Raw genomic sequence first — 18,595 nt, 5'->3', positions numbered from 1 at the left:
CAGCCAGGCAGGCAGCGCGCGCGGCGAAGGAAGGGCCGGATGCGGCTCGCGGAGTGGGCGGGGGAGGCCCAGGCGCTGACATCACCGCCCGTATAAAAGGAGGCGCGCGGGGCGCGGCCGCGTTCAGTCGGGGCGGACGTCGTCGCAGGAAGGTCGCTGAGAGGAGGCGCTCCCAGAAACAAAGGGGGAAGCAAGAAAGCGAGCAGGCAACCAGGCAGGCGAGACGCGAGGAGGGGAACCAGGACCTCGGCTTCCACTTTCGCCTTCCTGCGCGGGGGAGAAAGTGCCGAGCGCGCGCCCTCCTTGGCTTGCTCCTCTCCCCGTTCCGCGAATCTCGCGCCCGCCGCCGCCGCCGCCATGATGGAGGTGCAGAAGGAAGCGCAGCGCATCATGACGATGTCGGTGTGGAAGATGTACCACTCGCGGATGCAGCGCGGCGGCCTCCGCCTCCACCGCAGCCTCCAGCTCTCGCTGGTCATGCGCAGCGCCCGCGACCTCTACCTCTCCGCCAAGCTGGAGGACGACGGCGAGGACGAGGCCATGCCCGCCGCCCACGCCAACCAGGGGCTCGACGGGGAGCCCTCTCCGCCGACCCCGTTCCCCGCCGCCGCCCCCGCCGCCCAGGAGGAGCCCCCTCCGGAGCCCATGGACACGCAGCCGGAAGCGGAGGCGGTGGAGCGCCGGGCCGAGAGCGCTCCTCCGTCGTCGCGGACGTGGAGCCGGGCGGGAGCAGCCAAGGCCAGCCGCAAGCGGCGCAGCAGCAGCCTGGGCAAGATGGGGGCGCTGGAGGCCGGCCTGGCGCCCAGCAAGAAGGCGCGCCTGGCCACGGAAGAAGAAGAGGAGGAGGAGGAGGGGCGGCAGCAGCAGCGGGAGGCGGAGGAGGAGGAGGAGGGCCCCTTCCCCAGCCTGGCCCGCGTGCTGCAGGGACGCTTCTCGGCCCGCGCGCACGCCCCGCCCCTCCCGCTCCCCGAGCCCGCCAAGGACGAGCCCCCGGCCAACTGCTGCCGCCCGCAAGGCGAGGGCGTGCTCAGCATCATGGTCCGGGCCGTGGTGGCCTTCTAAGGAGGCGGCGGGCGCGGAGGAGGCAGCCCTCACTCACAGCGGGGCCCACAAGCTGCTCGGAGTGGAGACCGCCCTCGGCGGCAAGCAGGGGAGACCCCCGCCCCCCCCCCTCGGGACCTGGGGCGGAGAGGGACAGGCGGGCGGCGGAAGGCAGGGCGAGGAGGACCAGCGAAGCCTCCTCAGCCCCGCGGCCCCCCCCCCCTCAGGCTCTGCCGGGTTGGCGACATGGCGAGACAAAAGGAGGCCCCCCAGAGACGCGGCTCGGCTGCGCGCCAAGCCAGGGACGGCTTCCGGACACGCCAGGGTCGGAGGAGAGTCAAAGAAACTTCGGGGGAGGACTAGGAGGGGGGAAAGAGGAGGAGGAGGAGGAGAGACTCTGCAACCAGCAATGGTTCTTCATCATCATCATTACTATTACTATGGTGGGAAGCGGACAACCACTATTTCCTTTCCAGGGTGCACTTTATGGTGCTAGTTCAGTGATCCTGCCTTTCCTTGTTTGCATTTCTGAGTGGAAGGACGGTTTGGATTCCCTGCCTTCCCGAGTGGGTTTATTTAGGGCCCTTCCACACAGCCCTATATCCCAGAACATCAAGGCGGAAAATCCCACAATACCAGCTTTGAAGTGGGTTATATGAGTCCACACACCAATAACGTGTTATTCTGAGATATAGGGCTGTGTGGAAGGGCCCTTCGAAGGTCTTTTGGGTTTAATGTATTGTCGAAGGCTTTCATGGCTGGAATCACTGGGTTGCTGTGAGTTTTGCGGGCTGTACGGCCATGTTCCAGAAGCATTCTCTTCTGAAATTTTGCCCATATCTATGGCAGGCACCCTCACAACCTCTGAGGATGCCTGCCATAAATGTGGGCAAAATTTCAGGAGGGAATGCTTCTTGAACATGGCCGTACAGCCCGGAAAACTCACAGCAACCCAGTCTTTCGGGTTTGGTGAGGATTCGGCACAAGCCCCTTAAGGAAGAGCAGTGGAGGGAGGGAGAGTGGCCTTTGCATTGCCCTCTCCAACGTTTCCCCCTCGGGCCACCCCACCCCCCTCCTCGGCAATGAAGGGAAACACAGTGGCCTCTTTCTTTGTGCCAGAGAAAATCTCCCAACCGCATTGGTGTGTGTGTGTGTGTGTGTGGCAAGAGCAGGAAGGGGGAAGCAGGACCAGTCATACTTGTTATGACACATCTCTCATATGACTAGCATTTGCATTACACTGGGGCCAGGAGTGCTGGGGATTTCCTGTTCATGTTGCCTTAGCCCTCTGTGTGTGTGTGTGTGTGTGTGTCGCTGTGTTTTCTGTGGGTTTTTTAAAGTGTGGGTGGAGCCTTGAACTGTGAGAGCAGGGCAAGGGGAGAAGAAAATGTATTTTTTTCCCCTTGAGGTTGTTATGTTCCCCATGACTGAGGCAGTTGCTCTATGTCAGGCATGGGCCAACTTTGGCCTTCTGGGTGTTTTGGACTTTAGCTCCCACCATTCCTAACAGCCTCAGGCCCCTTCCTTTCCTTTCCTTAAGCAGCTGAGGGGGGAAAGGAAAGGGCCTGAGGCTGTTAGGAATGGTGGGAGCTAAAGTCCAAAACATCCAGAGGGCCCAAGTTGGCCCTTTCCTGCTCTATGTGGTATATTGATGAGAAATAATGCTTTTGCTTACATACTGTGTTTCACTACAGTAAAGGGAGCTTCGAGTAATTCAATTTGTATCCCCAATTCATCAAGAAAATGTGTTTGCGTCTAAAAGCCGTCAATCAGGTTTCTGAAGGGGATTCCATGACACCGTTTTTTTTGCCTTTTTGTTCCCAAAGCATTTCTTCTGCTTTGTTCTCAAAATGTACACAACAGTTCCTATTGTCTTGGACTTCTTGAGTGTGTTTGGGAAGGGAGAGAGTGACTAAGCACAGCTTCGTGGCAATGTGTTCTTCAGTGGTTTGCCAGACTGGTCACTGCCCAGGTACTTCATAATGTGAAATGTATGTAATTTGCATTTGTCTTTCCGATGCCTTGAAGAGGGCAACCATACTGGCTTATATTTGATTGTTTTTTTCTTACTTTCACAATGTTAATATTTTTGGACACTGAAATAAAGACAATTTGATTTTTTTAATACTCTTGTGGTGTATGTACTTTACCAAAACAAAACAAATCATGAATTTCCAGGGTTCATCTCTTGGAAGAAAATATGGAAAGGGGGAATGTTCAAAGACTCAGGGGGCTCATCTCCAAATACACAAAGCCTGTTGCCTATGTTAAGGTAATTGTGAATGGGAATAAATAAATTGCAATATTGAATTAAGAATCAAGTTATAGTACCAGACTGGTAGAGAACTATTATTACCTTAAATCAGTGGTTCCCAAACTTTTTTTTGACCAGGGACCACTCTCCAACATTAGTACCAAAAGGGTTACAAATCAGTTTTTGGTCAACTTAAGGTTCAGTTTGGTTATTTGGGGTGCTGATTCAGAAAATTTCATTGGGTAGACCACATCAGCTGTAGTTTCTGATACATATGTCATCCAGTAGTTGCCATCTGTTTGCCCTCAGAAAACCACAATCTAGAGCTGATGTGGTTTATCCAAAGCAATTTTGTGAATCAGCACCTCTAATATCCCCAGGAACAGGCCTAAAAACAAAGACACCAGGGCGCCCCCACTTCCAGGTGCCACATGGAACAGCTCCGCTCAGGGAGGAGGAGGAAACACAGCAGTTGGGGGACTTGTCGGGGAGGAGGAAACACAGCAGTTGGGGGACTTGTCGCACCTTTCGTGGGTAGTCAGCCTTTCACCTCCCAACATGCCTTGGCACTATAAGAGGGTTTCATGAGACCAATCTCTCTCATTGCCTTTCAACGGTGTAACGGTGAGGCCGCGGACCATATTTTAGTTCTTGTGGACCACTGGTGGTCCACAGACCATAGGCTGGGAAACACTGACTTAAATTATTCAATAGCATATTAAAGAGTCGAAAAACCCAGCTTTCAGGCTACACTTCCCATAATCCTTCAGCTAGAGCACTTCTGTAAACTATAGTAATAACTACAATAACATTAGCAGTCTTTCCAATCAGATACAAACATTATTTGTTTCAATTCAAAGTGATTAACTGATGGGATATGGAGTTAATGGTGTTCTCAGAAAGCCAATGCAATATCAGAGTATTCATAAATTTCCAAGAAAGGGAGGGTGCAGGGTGGAGGCAGGATCAACAAACTGAGACTTGCTTGGGCCAAGGTAGTTGACAACTCATATCGGGAATCACGTTAAGGATCACCTTACAGATCCCATCATACCTTGGTTCAAGTGGCTCAAGTTGCATAACAATGCCCGGTTTCAGGATGGGTGTGAGAACATGGGAAGCTTATATTTAGAGCTCCAATAACACCGCTTGTAAACTTGTTTATGATGAATAAAAATAGCCTTTCTATCAACATGGGCCAGTAGCCAGCTGGACAGTGCTGGCAGGCAGTAACGTGGATGTGTGTATACACTGCAAAACATTGGCAGCTGCAGGATATTAAGGAGGTAATCCTCAATGAGAGCATCTTATGCTTATCTGCAGTTTGTTGGTCGTGTAATGGAAACTTTTCATATGGGCTGGTTAGCTAATACAAGTTCTCAGTTTAGGCCCTATGAGGGTTGAGCAGTAGGGCAGAATGCAACCTGCCAAGCAAAGTGTGGATTTCCCTTCAACATGACAAGATTTCTTAACAGGGATCCCATAGGGTTCTATGATCATTCAGCAGGAGTTCCTCAAGAGATTGTGACTGAAGAAATTAAACTTTAATTCGTTTTTATGCATGATCTCTGAAAATTATATCAAGGGTTCTTCTAGAGCAATGGTTCTTAACCTGAGGACCCCAAATGTTTTGGCCTTCAACTCCCAGAAATACTAACAGGTGGTAAATTGGCTGGGATTTCTGGGAGTTGTAGGCCAAAACACCTGGGGACCCACAGGTTGAGAACCACTGCTCTAGGGTAAAAAAGTTTGAGAAAAGGTGATCAATAAGGTCTCGCTTACAGAGTTATTTTTGTTTGTACAATGAAATATGGTCAGGATTTTCCAAGAAAGAAGGGATACTTAGAAAATAAAATAATTGCTAGAGAATGGGTATCTTGTTTCAATATAGGTAGCTAGATGCATTTCAGTGAAACTCTTACACCATTCAGTTAAGTAGCTATGTTGGTCTGTTGCTGCTTCTAAGCATTGATACCTATGAAAACCCATGCTAAAAAATATCAATTGGCCTTAAAGGTGGTCCCTGATTCCAGTTTCCCTCACTTTTTCTTCTTCTTTTAACATCATTCACTGTCACAAGCATACCTGCTTTAGGGTAAAGTCCACTTTTCAGCATCAGTACTTTAAAAGATATTACTAAACATGCCCCCTATGGGCCCCTGTGGGTTTCAGTGAGAGCTGAGCAAGCAGGTGGGGTGAGATCAATGGAGGCTGGGCCCCAGAGGCGCTCAGCAGTGATTCAGGGCTCAGGAATTTACTCCTTGTAATCTGAGCTGGTGCCAGTTCAGAGGCTGCAACCTGGTAGTTTTCCCTTCTACAACGATCAGGTGATCGCCTGTTGGTTGTCGTTATTGTTCGATTTATGGTGACCCTGTTATGGGGTTTTCTTGGCAAGAATTGTTAGAAGGAGATTTGCCCAGCCTGACATCTGAGGATAAAAGATTGTGGCTTGCCAAAAGTCAGCCAAGTCAGTTTCCATATCCAAAATAAAGGATTCACACCCTAGTATTGCGGAATCCAGATTCAACACCTACTGTGGTACTTTTAATAAGGTTAATTCTGCAACTGTTATAAAGTGCTTGAAGTTTCTGAAACGGGACTAGCTTACTGACTTATACTAGCCAGTGTAACTCCATTCTTTGCTTTTACCAAAAGTGTGAGTGGGGTTCTTGGAGAATCACAGACCCATTTGTTCACACGCATAGACTTCTTTCTAGGCTATACTGTTATGGCTGCAAATGAGGGTCACACATCACAGATTGCTTTCTCATAACGTGCAGTTTCTCCCCAGGGAAAACTGTGAGCCTCCAGTTCAGCCCAGCCCTATATCTCCCCACAGTCGCTTACTTCACCCCACCCTTGCCAGTGAGTCACTCGAAAGTCAGTCCTCGTCATAGCTTGCCGGTTCCGTTCCTACGCATAAACCACAGAAGTTTGATGTGATGGGGTATATGATGATGCCCTACTTTTCCTCTAACTGCAGAGCATTCTGGGTACAGTAAGCAGCTAACCTCATTTGGAGCCTTCTACTGATCCTGGGAGTAATCTTTTCCCTACTACAAAAGACATTTTGGAGTGCTCAGTCTATTTAGAAGATGCTTCCAAATGCCCTTAGGATCTGATGTGCTCATGTTACTCCTAGTCAGAGGTGTTTGCTAACTCTCTCCCAGCCTGGTGCCCTTATGCACACATTTTGCAGTGAATTAGCAGCAGAGAGCACTCTTTAAGTATGGGGCAAGTTGGGGCAAAGGGAATTTTCAAAGTGAAGGCAGGAATTTCCAAGTCAGACTTGGTCATTCATCAAAGAACTCTGTTTCTGACAGCAGAGAGATGGTTAAGGAGTGAATCACAGCTGTCCATTTTTGAGACTAATTGGAATTTGGCAAAAGTTCGTAAAACCTACAAAACCTTGGCTTTGTTTGTGATCATAGGTCTATTGTAAATTCTAATTCGATGCATTACGTTTTTTTCATATGTACATACACTTAAAAATAGAGTGTTTAAAAACCCCTTTGCACATGTCTACAATGTATATTGAAAAATAGGGATATCTTAATGGGTTAAAAAAAAGAAATCACTACTTAACAATATTAATTGCAGGACCTGGACTAATATTTAAAGCCATTTTGTAATCCATGTCTGGGGCATTTGTCCAACGTAACCTAGGGCCCTTCCACACAGCCATATAACCCAGAATATCAGGGCAGAATAACCCACAATATCTGCCTTGAACTGGGTTATCTGAGTTCACACTGCCATATAACCCAGTTCAATGCAGATATTGTGGGATTTTACACAGCTGTCTGGAAGGGGCCCTAGATCACTGCACAAATTTGAACTAATGTTTGATGATGGACCAAGAAAGGCTAACTCCCCTTTTCACTAACATGTCAACTGCCCAAAAATGTGGCTGTCTAGTGCACGTAATTCATTAGTCAATATGTGTTGGGAGTAGACCTCCCAAATTATTATGGCACAGAGAGTAATCAGAAAAATTAATTAGGCATGCTACTTCATCACACTAGAGAATGAATCCACGTAAAATCCGGATTCTGCCTCCTGCAGAATTCTGGGGTTTGTAGTTTAGTGATGCTGTTAAAAGCTCCCCCCCTAAACTACAAACCCCAGAATGCTGCAGGAGATAGAAACTGGATTTAAAGTGGATTCATTCTCTAGTGTGATGAGGTCCATGGTCACCAGCTCTCTCTGTAACTTCAAGAATTGTTCAAGGTCAGGAGTCCTTTGTGGGACAAAACTCTTGTTTTGAGAAGTCTAAAAGCAAGTGGCAAACCTTTCCAGCCGGCTATAGATGATGCAAGATACCTGACTGTATGCAATGCCTGCTCCAACTACTACTGCCCTGAGTGTTTCAACATTCTGTAATTGCCTTGCATGAGGATATTTGTACCTTTGGAAATACAACTATTTATTTTTTCTATAAGTCAATGTGAGATTTTTAAAATGCATGCTTTGGTGTCTGTGTTCTCTTTATTGCTTAGAAGTCTGATAATAACAGTAACCCAGCACTGTCTCACATAGAGATGTATTAGGAGGGCGAGGAGAAGCTCTGCCTCATAGCTGAAGTTATTTATACTACACTGCAGCCTAAATGAACCAGTCTGCCTCAGCAGAAAGCTGCTGTTTCTATGCGCAAGCTGAATGAAAAAACATTCTGCTCTGCCATCATGAATGGACTGTCTCCTGTATATATTGTCATTTTGGCACACTAGGTGACAAATATGCCTCAGACTTCTTATGCTCAATGAATGTATAAGTACCTGGAGGGTTTAAATTACACCATTGTTGTTCTCCCAATCTGCAACATCATCCTAGACAGTATTAATTGGTGTGTGGATTTCTACCCTCGTTGCTGCGCCTGTCTCTTCGGCCTCCCTGCTCTGTTGCTGTGTGGGAAATCCACCAAGAGCTCAGTCGATTCCCCACGGCACCTTAGGCCTCTATCACGCCATCGCCTGTGCAAGACACTCCCTCTGTGAATAGACAGAAGGGTCTTTGATAACGCCCGCCCGAGCACATCTCTGGCAGAACAAAGGCAGAAATAGCTTGTGGCTCCCACACACAGAGCGACTCTCTGCCAGGAATCTGAAGTCCCTCCACCCCTCAGTCCCCAAGGCACAGCAGCAAGGACAGAAAGGAAAGAGGATATGGGAAACGGCTGAACAAGGAAGAGCCTATTACACCATATGCAGTCAGGTTGATTTCCTGTGCGTTGGCGACCCCAAAAGACAGGATATCAATGCAGATGGCCTCTTCCGCCTTACTGGGCCAGACTGTATCCGGAACCTGATGAAGTTCCTGTGTTCTCACAGGGCAAAAGGAAGGGAGGAGAGGAGAAGTAGCATGGTGGAATCTGTGTTTGTACCAATGTGTTGTCAAAGGCTTTAATGACTGGAACCACTGAGTTGCTGTGAGGTTTCTGGGCTGTATGGCCATGTTCCAGATGCATTCTCTCCTGACGTTTCGCCCACATCTATGGCAGGCATCCTCAAAGGTTGTGGAAACTAGGTGAGGTTTATATATCTGAACAACAATCAGAAAACAATCAGACAGGAAACAATCAGGGCCAGCTAATACCTCCCAACAAAGGATTCCCCCAGGCAGGAAGCAGCCAGGCTTTCAAGATGCAAGTCCATTCAATGCTAATCAATGCGGCCAATTGCAACTTTCACACCTGCCTCAAACAGACAAAAGTTCTTCCTCCCACCTGGACATTCCAGATATATAAACCTCCCATGCCTAATTTCCAACAGACCTCACAACCTCTGAGGATGCCTGGCATAGATGTGGGTGAAACATCAGGAGAGAATGCTTCTGGAACATGGCCATACAGCTCAGAAAACTCACAGCAACCCTGTGTTTATACTGCCATTCTACTTATGTCCTTTGCCTGGTGATCACAGCCTCCTCTTATGTTAGTTATTTCCATGATATGACAAAATATTTTTAACAGGTCTATAATTTTAATTCTTCTCTCTGCTTGTTTAATGGAATTTCCATATCTCTTCTTTAATAAGAGTCAAAAAGAGACATCCTTCCACTTTCCCCAGTGGTTCCCAACCTGGGGTTCCCAGGTATTTTGGCCTGCAAGTCTTAGAAATCCCAGCCAGTTTACTAGCTTTTAGGATTTCTGGGAGTTGAAGGACAAAACATCTGGGGACCCACAGGTTGAGAACCACTGATATATACACAAAAGAGAAAAGAGTGGAACATCTGAATAATAATATTATGGTTGTGTGGGCCGTCACTCAGTATAAAATAGGAAAGCCGATGTGGTGCAATAGTTTGAATGATGGACTTTTACTCTGGGAGCCCACACTTTGAATTCCTGCTCAGCAATGGAAACCCACTCAGTGACCTTGGACAAGTTTCACTCTCTCAACCTCAGGGGAAGGCCATCGCAAACCCCATCTGAACAAATCTGGACAAGAAAATATTGTGACAGGTTGGCTATTTCTTGAAAGCACACCACCACCAAAACAAATGGGAAATGTGCAAGGCATTCACCTAAAAAGGGTCCAGTTATTGATACTTGAAAATACATACAACTTGGTTGCTTTATATTGGTACAATATAATTTGATCTCTTGCTTAAAAGCAAGGAGCTTTAGTTTAGATGAGATCCCTTGCCCATCATCCAGACCCTTGGACGACTGGTAGATGAAACCAGTTGTTATCCTTTAATTAATTATCCATTTCGAGTGATACATGTCAATCAACATAAGTGTCGACATTTTATGTTTATTCCCTGATCTTTTAGCTTTATTCCTTCTCTCTGCTCAGAGAGAAGATAATGTATCCTGTAGTCCAGCTGCGTCTTGGTCCTAGTTTTTGTGATATACTTGCAAATCTGGATGTTACAGGGGTTGCTTAAGATTTTTATTGAGAGTGGCTATCCTTTTGTCCAGCCTCTTTTAACCTGAGTAGGTGTGCCCTTGCTGTTCTTCTCATGCTATGTTGTCAGAGCAGGCTAGAATCCCACAATTACTCTGGTTCTCAGCATGTGGAATTACTACTGAATAGTATCATGGGCAGGGAGCAGCCAGACATCCTCATTAAAATGCTCCAGCCCGAGCAATTATGGCCACACCTTGGAATAATGAGCACCCATGGGAAACTGCTTGGTAGACAGGCCGCATAAACGCACAGCGAGAGCAGGTTATGCTAGAAGCCAGGACTCCTGCTGGTGTCATGTTTCTGCCATCCCGTGCCCCTTGGGGACAAAATCTAGTGGGGTAATATTAAGAAAGGGCTTGAAGCCCACACTCTTTCCAGAATCTAAACTACCTACTAGACCCCTTTAAATCCATGCTCTGTATTTAAAATTATTAATGATATACATACACAGCTAAGCTTACACACACTGAACAACTAAGATTTTGAAAACAGCAAATGAAAACAATTATTTCTCCATTACTTTTCCATCATGATGTACTGAATGAATAACAGAAAATTATGCATACATAAACACTGCATGAAGCAAACAGACAAGTGAGTTACATGTTATACATGGACAGTTTTCTCTCACATCTGTAATGCTTTATACAATGATTGCACAAGTTGTCATTTATGCACTTTGGTTGTTTATCTATCCTTAACAATTACTCATCTTTTGAGCAAGCTGGAAGTGCAGCAAACGATTAGTGTGGTTTTAATTTTCATCATAAAATTCAAATGCTGATATTCCATGTCTTTCATCCAAATCTACGCATAACCCCTGGTCAGCTCAGCACTTCTAAGGAACTCCACATCAAAACAGGGACAACAGTGCGGGAATAATCCTTTCTTGGAATGGCCAGATTTTGTGTCCCACTAGTCCAGTGGTTCTCAACCTGTGGGTTCCCAGATGTTTTGGCCTTCAACTCCCAGAAATCCTAACAATCCTGATAAACTGGCTGGGATTTCTAGGGCAAAACACCTGGGGACTCTAAAAGGTGAGAACCACTGCACTAGTCAATCTTACTCTGACCCACAGAAGTTGAATGATGTCTCCAGTTCTGAATAGCAGAATACAGTGCTAGGTGGAGAGAGAGGACACAATCCAATCACACTTACGTCTGCATCTTTTGAGAAGACAAAAGAGGCTGGAAGATAATACCAGTGGTTCTAACCTTGGCCATCTTGCCAGTATGACTTTCTTTTTAAAAGTAATGGATGAGGGGAAAGAAGAAAGCAGAAGTCGTAGATGTCTCTTTGTCTCCTTAATAATTTCAACTGCTTTTTAAATTATGGAATAGAAGGAACCCTATATTGTCAAAATGCCTGCTGAGAGCAAGAGGACTTTTAAAACTTCTGGCTGGGGGGTGGGGGGAATTTAATGTTTTCCAGAAACATCTGAAGGAGTTAAATATGCAGAATTTATTCCTGCTGGATAGCGCCTTCTATTCGGTTTCCTGCTGTTCTGGCCAATTGTGTCCCTAAATGGGAGAAAATGCTTGGATTTTGTGTAGTATTTCCTTCCATCTTGGGCCATGCCCTTGTTGCCTGAAGAGCACCCAACCGTCTCCGCCTTCCCCTTCCCACACTGCTAGGGTGCCCTTGCCAGACACTCATGGGCACAGGCGTAGGGAGGGGCCCCTGGGAAAGCGCCGACTCTTCCTCATCCCTCGCAGGGCGGCTCTTGCACCTCTCAGTCTGGGCATGCTGCCAGTCGGCTTGGAGCAACAGGCAGCTTGGCAAACGCCTCATAAACTACAGCAGTGAATGTGAGGTGCGCAAGGTCCACCGTGGTTGTGAAGTTTTAAAAGGCAAGGGTTCAAAAATACTAACATGTAAGACTGAAGAAGATTGAACATTGGCTGGTCCTTGGGATGGTGGCTGCCTGGTTTCCCTCAAAGCATATCCAAAGTTCATCTTGCAACCTTTGTTCCATCCCAACAATCTCTCATGGATTTGGAAGAAAACAAACAAACACAACAGTCACCAACCAGGCAACCTTTGTTTTCTCTGTCAATGACTCAGATAAATCTCAGCTCCCGGAAACTGCATGATTTAGAGAAGATTCAGCCCCCACCCCAACCCCAACCGGGACACCAGCTGTTGCTTCTGTCCACAGAATATGCAGAAAATAGTTAAATCTCAAGTACAAGAGCAGACAACTTTCATATTCAAGATAAGGAACAGAATCCCTACATCGAGGTGAAACATTTAAAATGGACAAAAACTCTTTTGCAAACAGCAAATCTGAATTTGAGATGTAGTTGCGATTGCATGAACATTTGATTAATAAGGTGTACAGTCAGTCCTCCATATCTGCAGATTGTGAATCCTTGGATTCAATCATTCATGTCTTGAAAATATTTGTTTAATTCCAAAAAGCAATTTTTGCTATTTAACATAAGGGAGATGGTTTTACTATTTAATGGGACTTGAGCACCCATGGGTTTTGGTATGCACTTGGTCTGTCAATCCATTACTGGCCTTGCCGTTGGGTCGGGTGAGGCAGCCACCTTAAAGAGCAGATGTTGGGAGATGGGATAAGGCGAAGGCTGTGTCTAGCAATTGTCTTGCACTGCCTAAAACAATTACCTTCAAGTTTTTTTTCCCGTGTAAGGAGCAACTTGAGAAATTGCAAGTCGCTTCTGATGTGACAGCATTGTCTGTCTGCAAGGACGTTGCCCAGGGGACACCTGGATGTTTGATGTTTTACCATATTTGTGGTAGGCTTCTTTCATGTCCCTGCATGGGAAGCTGGAGCTAACAGAGGAAGCTCAGCCCACTCTCCCTGGATGTGAACCAGACCTGTCAATCAACAGTCCTGTCGGCACAAGGGGTTAACCCACTGTGCCACTGGGGCTCCTTCAAGTGAGATAGAAGGTACTTTTCCTCTTTCAAACTTGAAGAGAGATTAAAATGTCAGTCTAGTTGGCTTTTGTATGTGGAATGATGCATGCGTGCATTTGTGGGTGTATAGTATTTTGTCTTTCATCTCAAATAATAAAAGGCCTCAATCCAGCCCCGTGTCTGTCCTGAATACAAAGACACACTAAATAACAACTTTATTGAAGACGTATGTAATGTATGTAATCTAAGTATAATTGGATCCATTAATATTTGTCCCAGTGTGGGAGTGTATGTGTACGTTGGTTGTACAAAACAAGTGCAGTATAAATGTATATGAATACAAGCCTGCCTGAGTAAAAGCAGTTCAGTTAGTATTGTCCACTGCTAGCTGATGATGACATCAAGCGGAAGCAGCATCCACAGGGTGGGACTGCCATCCTTCCTTCCTTCCTGCCCCCCGCCTCACCTCGGCCACTTCCCCTTTGCATCCTGTGCAGCTGTCTTCACCCCGCTTTGGGCTTGCCCTCTGCCGTCTCTTGGGAAGGGAGGGTGACAGTGGCAGTGAAACAAATGGCCCTCACATGCTGACACCCCAGTTTTGTCTCTTCCATGAACTACAGATGCTCATGGGGTGGGGGTGGAAGCTATTATTCAAAGCCTGGAAAAGTTACTTTTTGGAACTGTGCTTTCCAGAATCCTCCCAAATTATAAAAATTTTCTAGTGGGGGAATTATGGGATTTGTGGTCTATAAGATAATTTCCAAAAAATAAAAGTAAACATTGTTGTCAAAGGCTTTCATGGTTGGAATTACTGGGTTGCTTTGAGTTTTTCGGGCTGTATGGCCATGTTCCAGAAGCATTCTCTCCTGACGTTTTGCCCACATCTATGGCAGGCATCCTCAGAGGTTGTGAGGTTTGTTGGAAACTAAGCAAGTGGGGTTTATGTATCTGTGGAATGTCCAGGATGGGGGAAATAACTCTTGTCAGCTTGTGGCAGGTGAGAATGTTGCAATTCTTTCTCCCATCCTGGAAATTCCACATATACATAAACCTCCCTTGCTTGGTTTCCAACAAACCCCTCAACCTCTGAGGGTGCCTGCCACAGATGTGGGCAAAACGTCAGGAGAGAATGCTTCTGGAACATGCCCATACAGCCCGGAAAACTCACAGCAAACCAAAAGTAACCACTGCCAAGCACTGCTTGTACCCATTGTATACATCTTCACCTTCCCTGGCGTCCTTTTTCACACGATCCAAGCCTTCACTTCCAACTCACTGGTTGTTCATTTTTGGGCACAAAATCTACTGTGCTAGGGATAAGATCAGGGCTTTCTTCAGCAAGGCTTGCAGGGCAAAGGTCTGCCCTGTTGCGCCACAGCTCAGAAGTGATCAAACAGGCCATGCAGCTCTGCTGTCTCCCCTTGGGAGAAACAAAAGGAAGATGCTTATCTTGAGCAAGGCATTTTCAATGGTGGCCCAAGACTCCTTCTGCAGCCTTGCTATATAATCCAGAGCCGCTCCTCTCGAGATAAATGTGTATGCTCACTGGCAACCAATAACAACAACAACAACAACAACAACAAAAATATAAGGATTAAAAGACAGAACTGCAAAGACTCTGGCACAAGCCAGTAAAGGTGATCCCAGTGGTGATCGGGACACTGGACGCAGTGCCTAAAGACATTGACCTGCACTTAAAAACAATTGGCACTGACAAAACCACCATCTGTCAGCTGCAAAAGGCTACCCTACTGGGATTTCCACGCATTATTCGCTGATACATCACATAGTCCTAGACACTTGGGAAGTGTCCGACATGTAATCCAATACAACAGCCAGCATAGTGGACCCCTAGTACCGCAATGGGTTAAAACCCCTGTGCTGGCAGACCTGAAGACCAACAGGTCAGAGGTTTCAATCTGGGGAGAGTGTGGATGAGCTCCCTCTGTCAGCTCCAGCTCCCCACGCAGGGACATGAGAGAAGCCTCCCACAAAGATGGTAGAACATCGAAAACATCCGGGCATCCCCCGGACAATGTCCTTGTAGACTGCAAATTCTCTCACACCAGAAGCGACTTGCAGTTTCTCAAGTTGCTCCTTACACACACACAAAGCCAGCACAGTGATTTGTTTGCTGTATACTAATCCTGTATCAAATAATAATAATACATTATTTTATTTTTATTATTATTTTACTGCGGTTTTGTGTCAGTAAAATAATAATAATAATAATAATAATAATAATAATAATAACAACAACAATGATCGGCACACTGGGTGCAGTGCCTAAAGACCTTGGTCTGCACTTAAACACAATTGGCGCTGACAAGATTACCAACTGCCAGCTGCAAAAGGCCACCTTACTGGGATCTGCACGCATTACTTGCCGATACAACACACAGTCCTTGACACTTGGGAAGTGTCCAACCTGTCATTCAATACAACTGCCAGCAGAGTGATCTTGTTTGCTGTAGACTCATCTTGCGTTTCTAATGATGATGATGATGTATTTGTTGCTTTCCTCCATTTGTGGCTTGAGGTGGGGTACAACTTAGGTAAAAGGGTGATGTGGAACAAAGAACTATCAAAATACATACAACAAATATACCCTGGTAAAATGCAGCCTAAAGTTTAGCCAACCAGAACCTCTTTTTTTTGAGGGGGGGGGGAGTGACCTCATTTTGGCATTGAAGCATGGATATTTTTCCTGTCACGGTACCAGCATATACAGAAGAACAGTGCCCTTGAGGAACATCTCCTTCCCCACTGACCTGCCAACTACAAGTGGTGTAAAAGGGTAAAGCAAGGGTGGGAATCATGTGGTGCTCTAGATGTTGAATTGCAATTGTTGAAGAGGGGCTTCAGAGGTTAACTCTGCCCAATGCAACAGAAAGGAAAGCTGGAACTGCACTTTAAAGACACCTGGAAGGTTGTTTCAAACTACATGAGCAATACTCCCCAGTCAGGCACCTGCATTCCCCTGGCAGGCTCCAGTGTAAGCACCAGAGGCAGATTGAGAGCGGACCCAGGTGATGAAGTTTTTCACTGGCATCTCCTCCATACACTTCATCACACCAGAGAATGAATCCACTTTAAATCCGGTTTCTGGTTCCTGCAGAATTCTGGGGTTTGTACTTTAGTGAGGCTGTTAAAGGCTCCTCCCTCAACTACGAAGCCCAGAATTCTGCAGGAGGCAGAAACTGGAGTTAAAGCGGATTCATTCTCTAGTGTGATGAGGTCATAATAAGCTGCATCCTCAACTGCTACGAACCACAGGGCTGTAAGACACAACAAGGGCCATCCAATCCAGTCCAACCCCCTGCCATGCAGGAAAACGCCATCCAAGCACCCTCAACAGATGGCCAGCCTTCCAAGCTTGCACACAGCTTCTCCTGCTTAGCAGAGTGTGCCGATTTGTGTTTGTCCCCATGGTATGCTAACAGTATAGCCAGGCAGTTGAAGACAAACACCGGATGGCCAGAACCCCGCAGGGGTGTTGTCCTTCCGCCTCACCCGGCGCCACGTTGGAGGCCTGAACCTCAGCCTGGGCAGAAGGCGCTTCCCGCCTCCCTCTCTCTTCCCCCTTTGACCTGAGCAGAATCAAGGCAGGGCGAGAGGAGAAGGCTGCTGTTCGTTCTCTTGCAGAGACATGTGAAGGAACTGGGGGAAGGAGGCCAAAGGGGGTTTTGACTCCAACCCATTCTTGTGGCGCTTGGCTTTTCAAGAGTCGGGCTGGCAATGGCGCGACCCAGAGAGAGAGGTTTGGCAAGGCGGGAAATGTAGGTCAGGGCGTCGCCGGGAGGCTCCTCGGCGGAGGGAGGAGGGGGAGCAGGGCGAGGGCAGGCCGGGGCTTGGGCCCGCATTCCTCAGCGGCGACGCACAGGCCTCCGCCCCGCCCCCGCCGCCTGCTTGCCTGGCCTGCCTGCCTGCGGAAGCGGGGAATTTCCTGGCTCCAGAGGCGGAACGGGAAGGCGGGAAGTCAAGCAGGCCAAAATAGAACGCGAGGGGAAGCGGAGGGAGGGAGGCAGGGGGCTCCCCTCTTAAAGGGCCAGGGCGCGCAGAATGGGCGGGGGGGGGTGCTTCCTCTGCAGCGCCCCCGCCCCTCCCCTCCCGGCTCTGGCTGGGCTCAGCGCGCGGCTCCCCCTCCCCAGTCTCCTTGGACAAAGGGAGGGATCTTCAGACAAAGGGACTGCGCTCTGGTGCGGGAAGGAAGGAAGGAAGGAAAGGCAGGCCCGGGGGCCTCGCCTTAGCTGCCTCCTTCCCTCCCTTTCTTCCTCGCCCAGGCGCCTTCCAGGCCCCTCTTAGGTCGCGGGGAGTGGAAAGGCCCTCCACCTCACCCCCGAGAATGAAGAGGAGGGGGAATGCCTCCCCATTGTTTAAAAGCTCACGAATAATATATAATACCAACGGTAGGGGTGCCATTGATTCCGCCACTGTCCCCCCCCCTCCCCCTTGCTGACTCTCTTGTGTCGCAGGGTGCATCTGCCTTGTAGAAATAATAATGCAGTTTGACACCACTTTAACTGCCATTGATTCAATGCTATGGGATCCTGGGGTTTGTAGCTTTATCACATCTTGAGCCTTCTCTGCAAATAAATAAATAAATAAATCCCGCTGCTTCACCAAACTACAAAGATACTCGCAGGAACACCTCAGCAAACAAGAGTCCAAAAATGGCAGGCTAAAAGACAGCACCTCAATCCATGGCTGATACTAAATGAGAGACTCCTCCCATGGCACACAGAAGACTGGGCAACTTGAAAGGTGCTGAACAGACTGCGTTCTGGCACCTCAAGATGCAGAGCCAACCTTAAGAAATGGGGTCACAAATGAGTCCACGACATGGGAGTGTGGAGAAGAGCAAACCACAGACTACCTATTACAATGCAGCCTGGGCCCTGCCACATGCACAGTGGAGGACCTTCTTATAGCAACACCAGAGGCACTCCAAGTGACCAGCTACTGGTCAAAGGACATTTAGTATAATGCCAAGTTTTAAGCTTTGTGTTTTCTCAAATACATCACAACTGTACCCTTGGTTAGCTCCTGATATAAAATAAAACCAAACTACACATTTTAGGATTCCATCGCATTGACCCATGGCAGCTAAAGTGGTATCAAACTACCTAAATTCTACAGTGTAGCTCAGGCATGGGCAAACTTGGGCCCTCTAAGTGTTTTGGACTTTAATTCCCACAATTCCTGGCCTAAGGCCCCTTCCTTTTCCCCATCAGCCTGGTGTAGATGCACCTTTAGACACCACCATTACCAAATATTCGGTGAAGTGTTTGTCTTCCATATACATGGTGGCCATGTATAAATATGTGAGGGGAAGTCATAGGGAGGAGGGAGCAGGCTTGTTTTCTGCTGCCCTGGAGACTAGGACGCGGAGCAATGGCTTCAAACAACAGGAAAGGGGATTCCACCTAAACATGAGGAAGAACTTCCTGACTGTGAGAGCTGTTCAGCAGTGGAACTCTCAGCCCTGCAGTGTGGTGGA

General features: G+C 47.5%; 1 protein-coding gene across 1 annotated transcript; it reads left to right on the top strand.

Annotated features, from left to right (window-relative positions):
- The first annotated feature begins 217 nt into the window (after positions 1 to 217).
- Positions 218 to 1,159, top strand: IER2 (immediate early response 2). The gene has a single exon (XM_060764926.2). The coding sequence runs from the start codon at positions 358 to 360 to the stop codon at positions 1,060 to 1,062; it is 705 nt and encodes a 234-aa protein (XP_060620909.2). The 5' UTR covers positions 218 to 357; the 3' UTR covers positions 1,063 to 1,159.
- Positions 1,160 to 18,595: the final 17,436 nt, after the last annotated feature.

This window comes from Anolis sagrei, chromosome 2 (assembly GCF_037176765.1).
Source record: "Anolis sagrei isolate rAnoSag1 chromosome 2, rAnoSag1.mat, whole genome shotgun sequence".
Taxonomy (NCBI): domain Eukaryota; kingdom Metazoa; phylum Chordata; class Lepidosauria; order Squamata; family Dactyloidae; genus Anolis; species Anolis sagrei.
The sequence above is the reverse complement of the archived record's forward strand: the minus strand, read 5'-3'. Positions and strand labels throughout refer to the sequence as shown.

Coding starts and splice junctions, on each gene's coding strand:
- IER2 (XM_060764926.2), top strand. CDS start 358: ATGATGGAGGTGCAGAAGGAAGCGCAGCGCATCATGACGATGTCGGTG.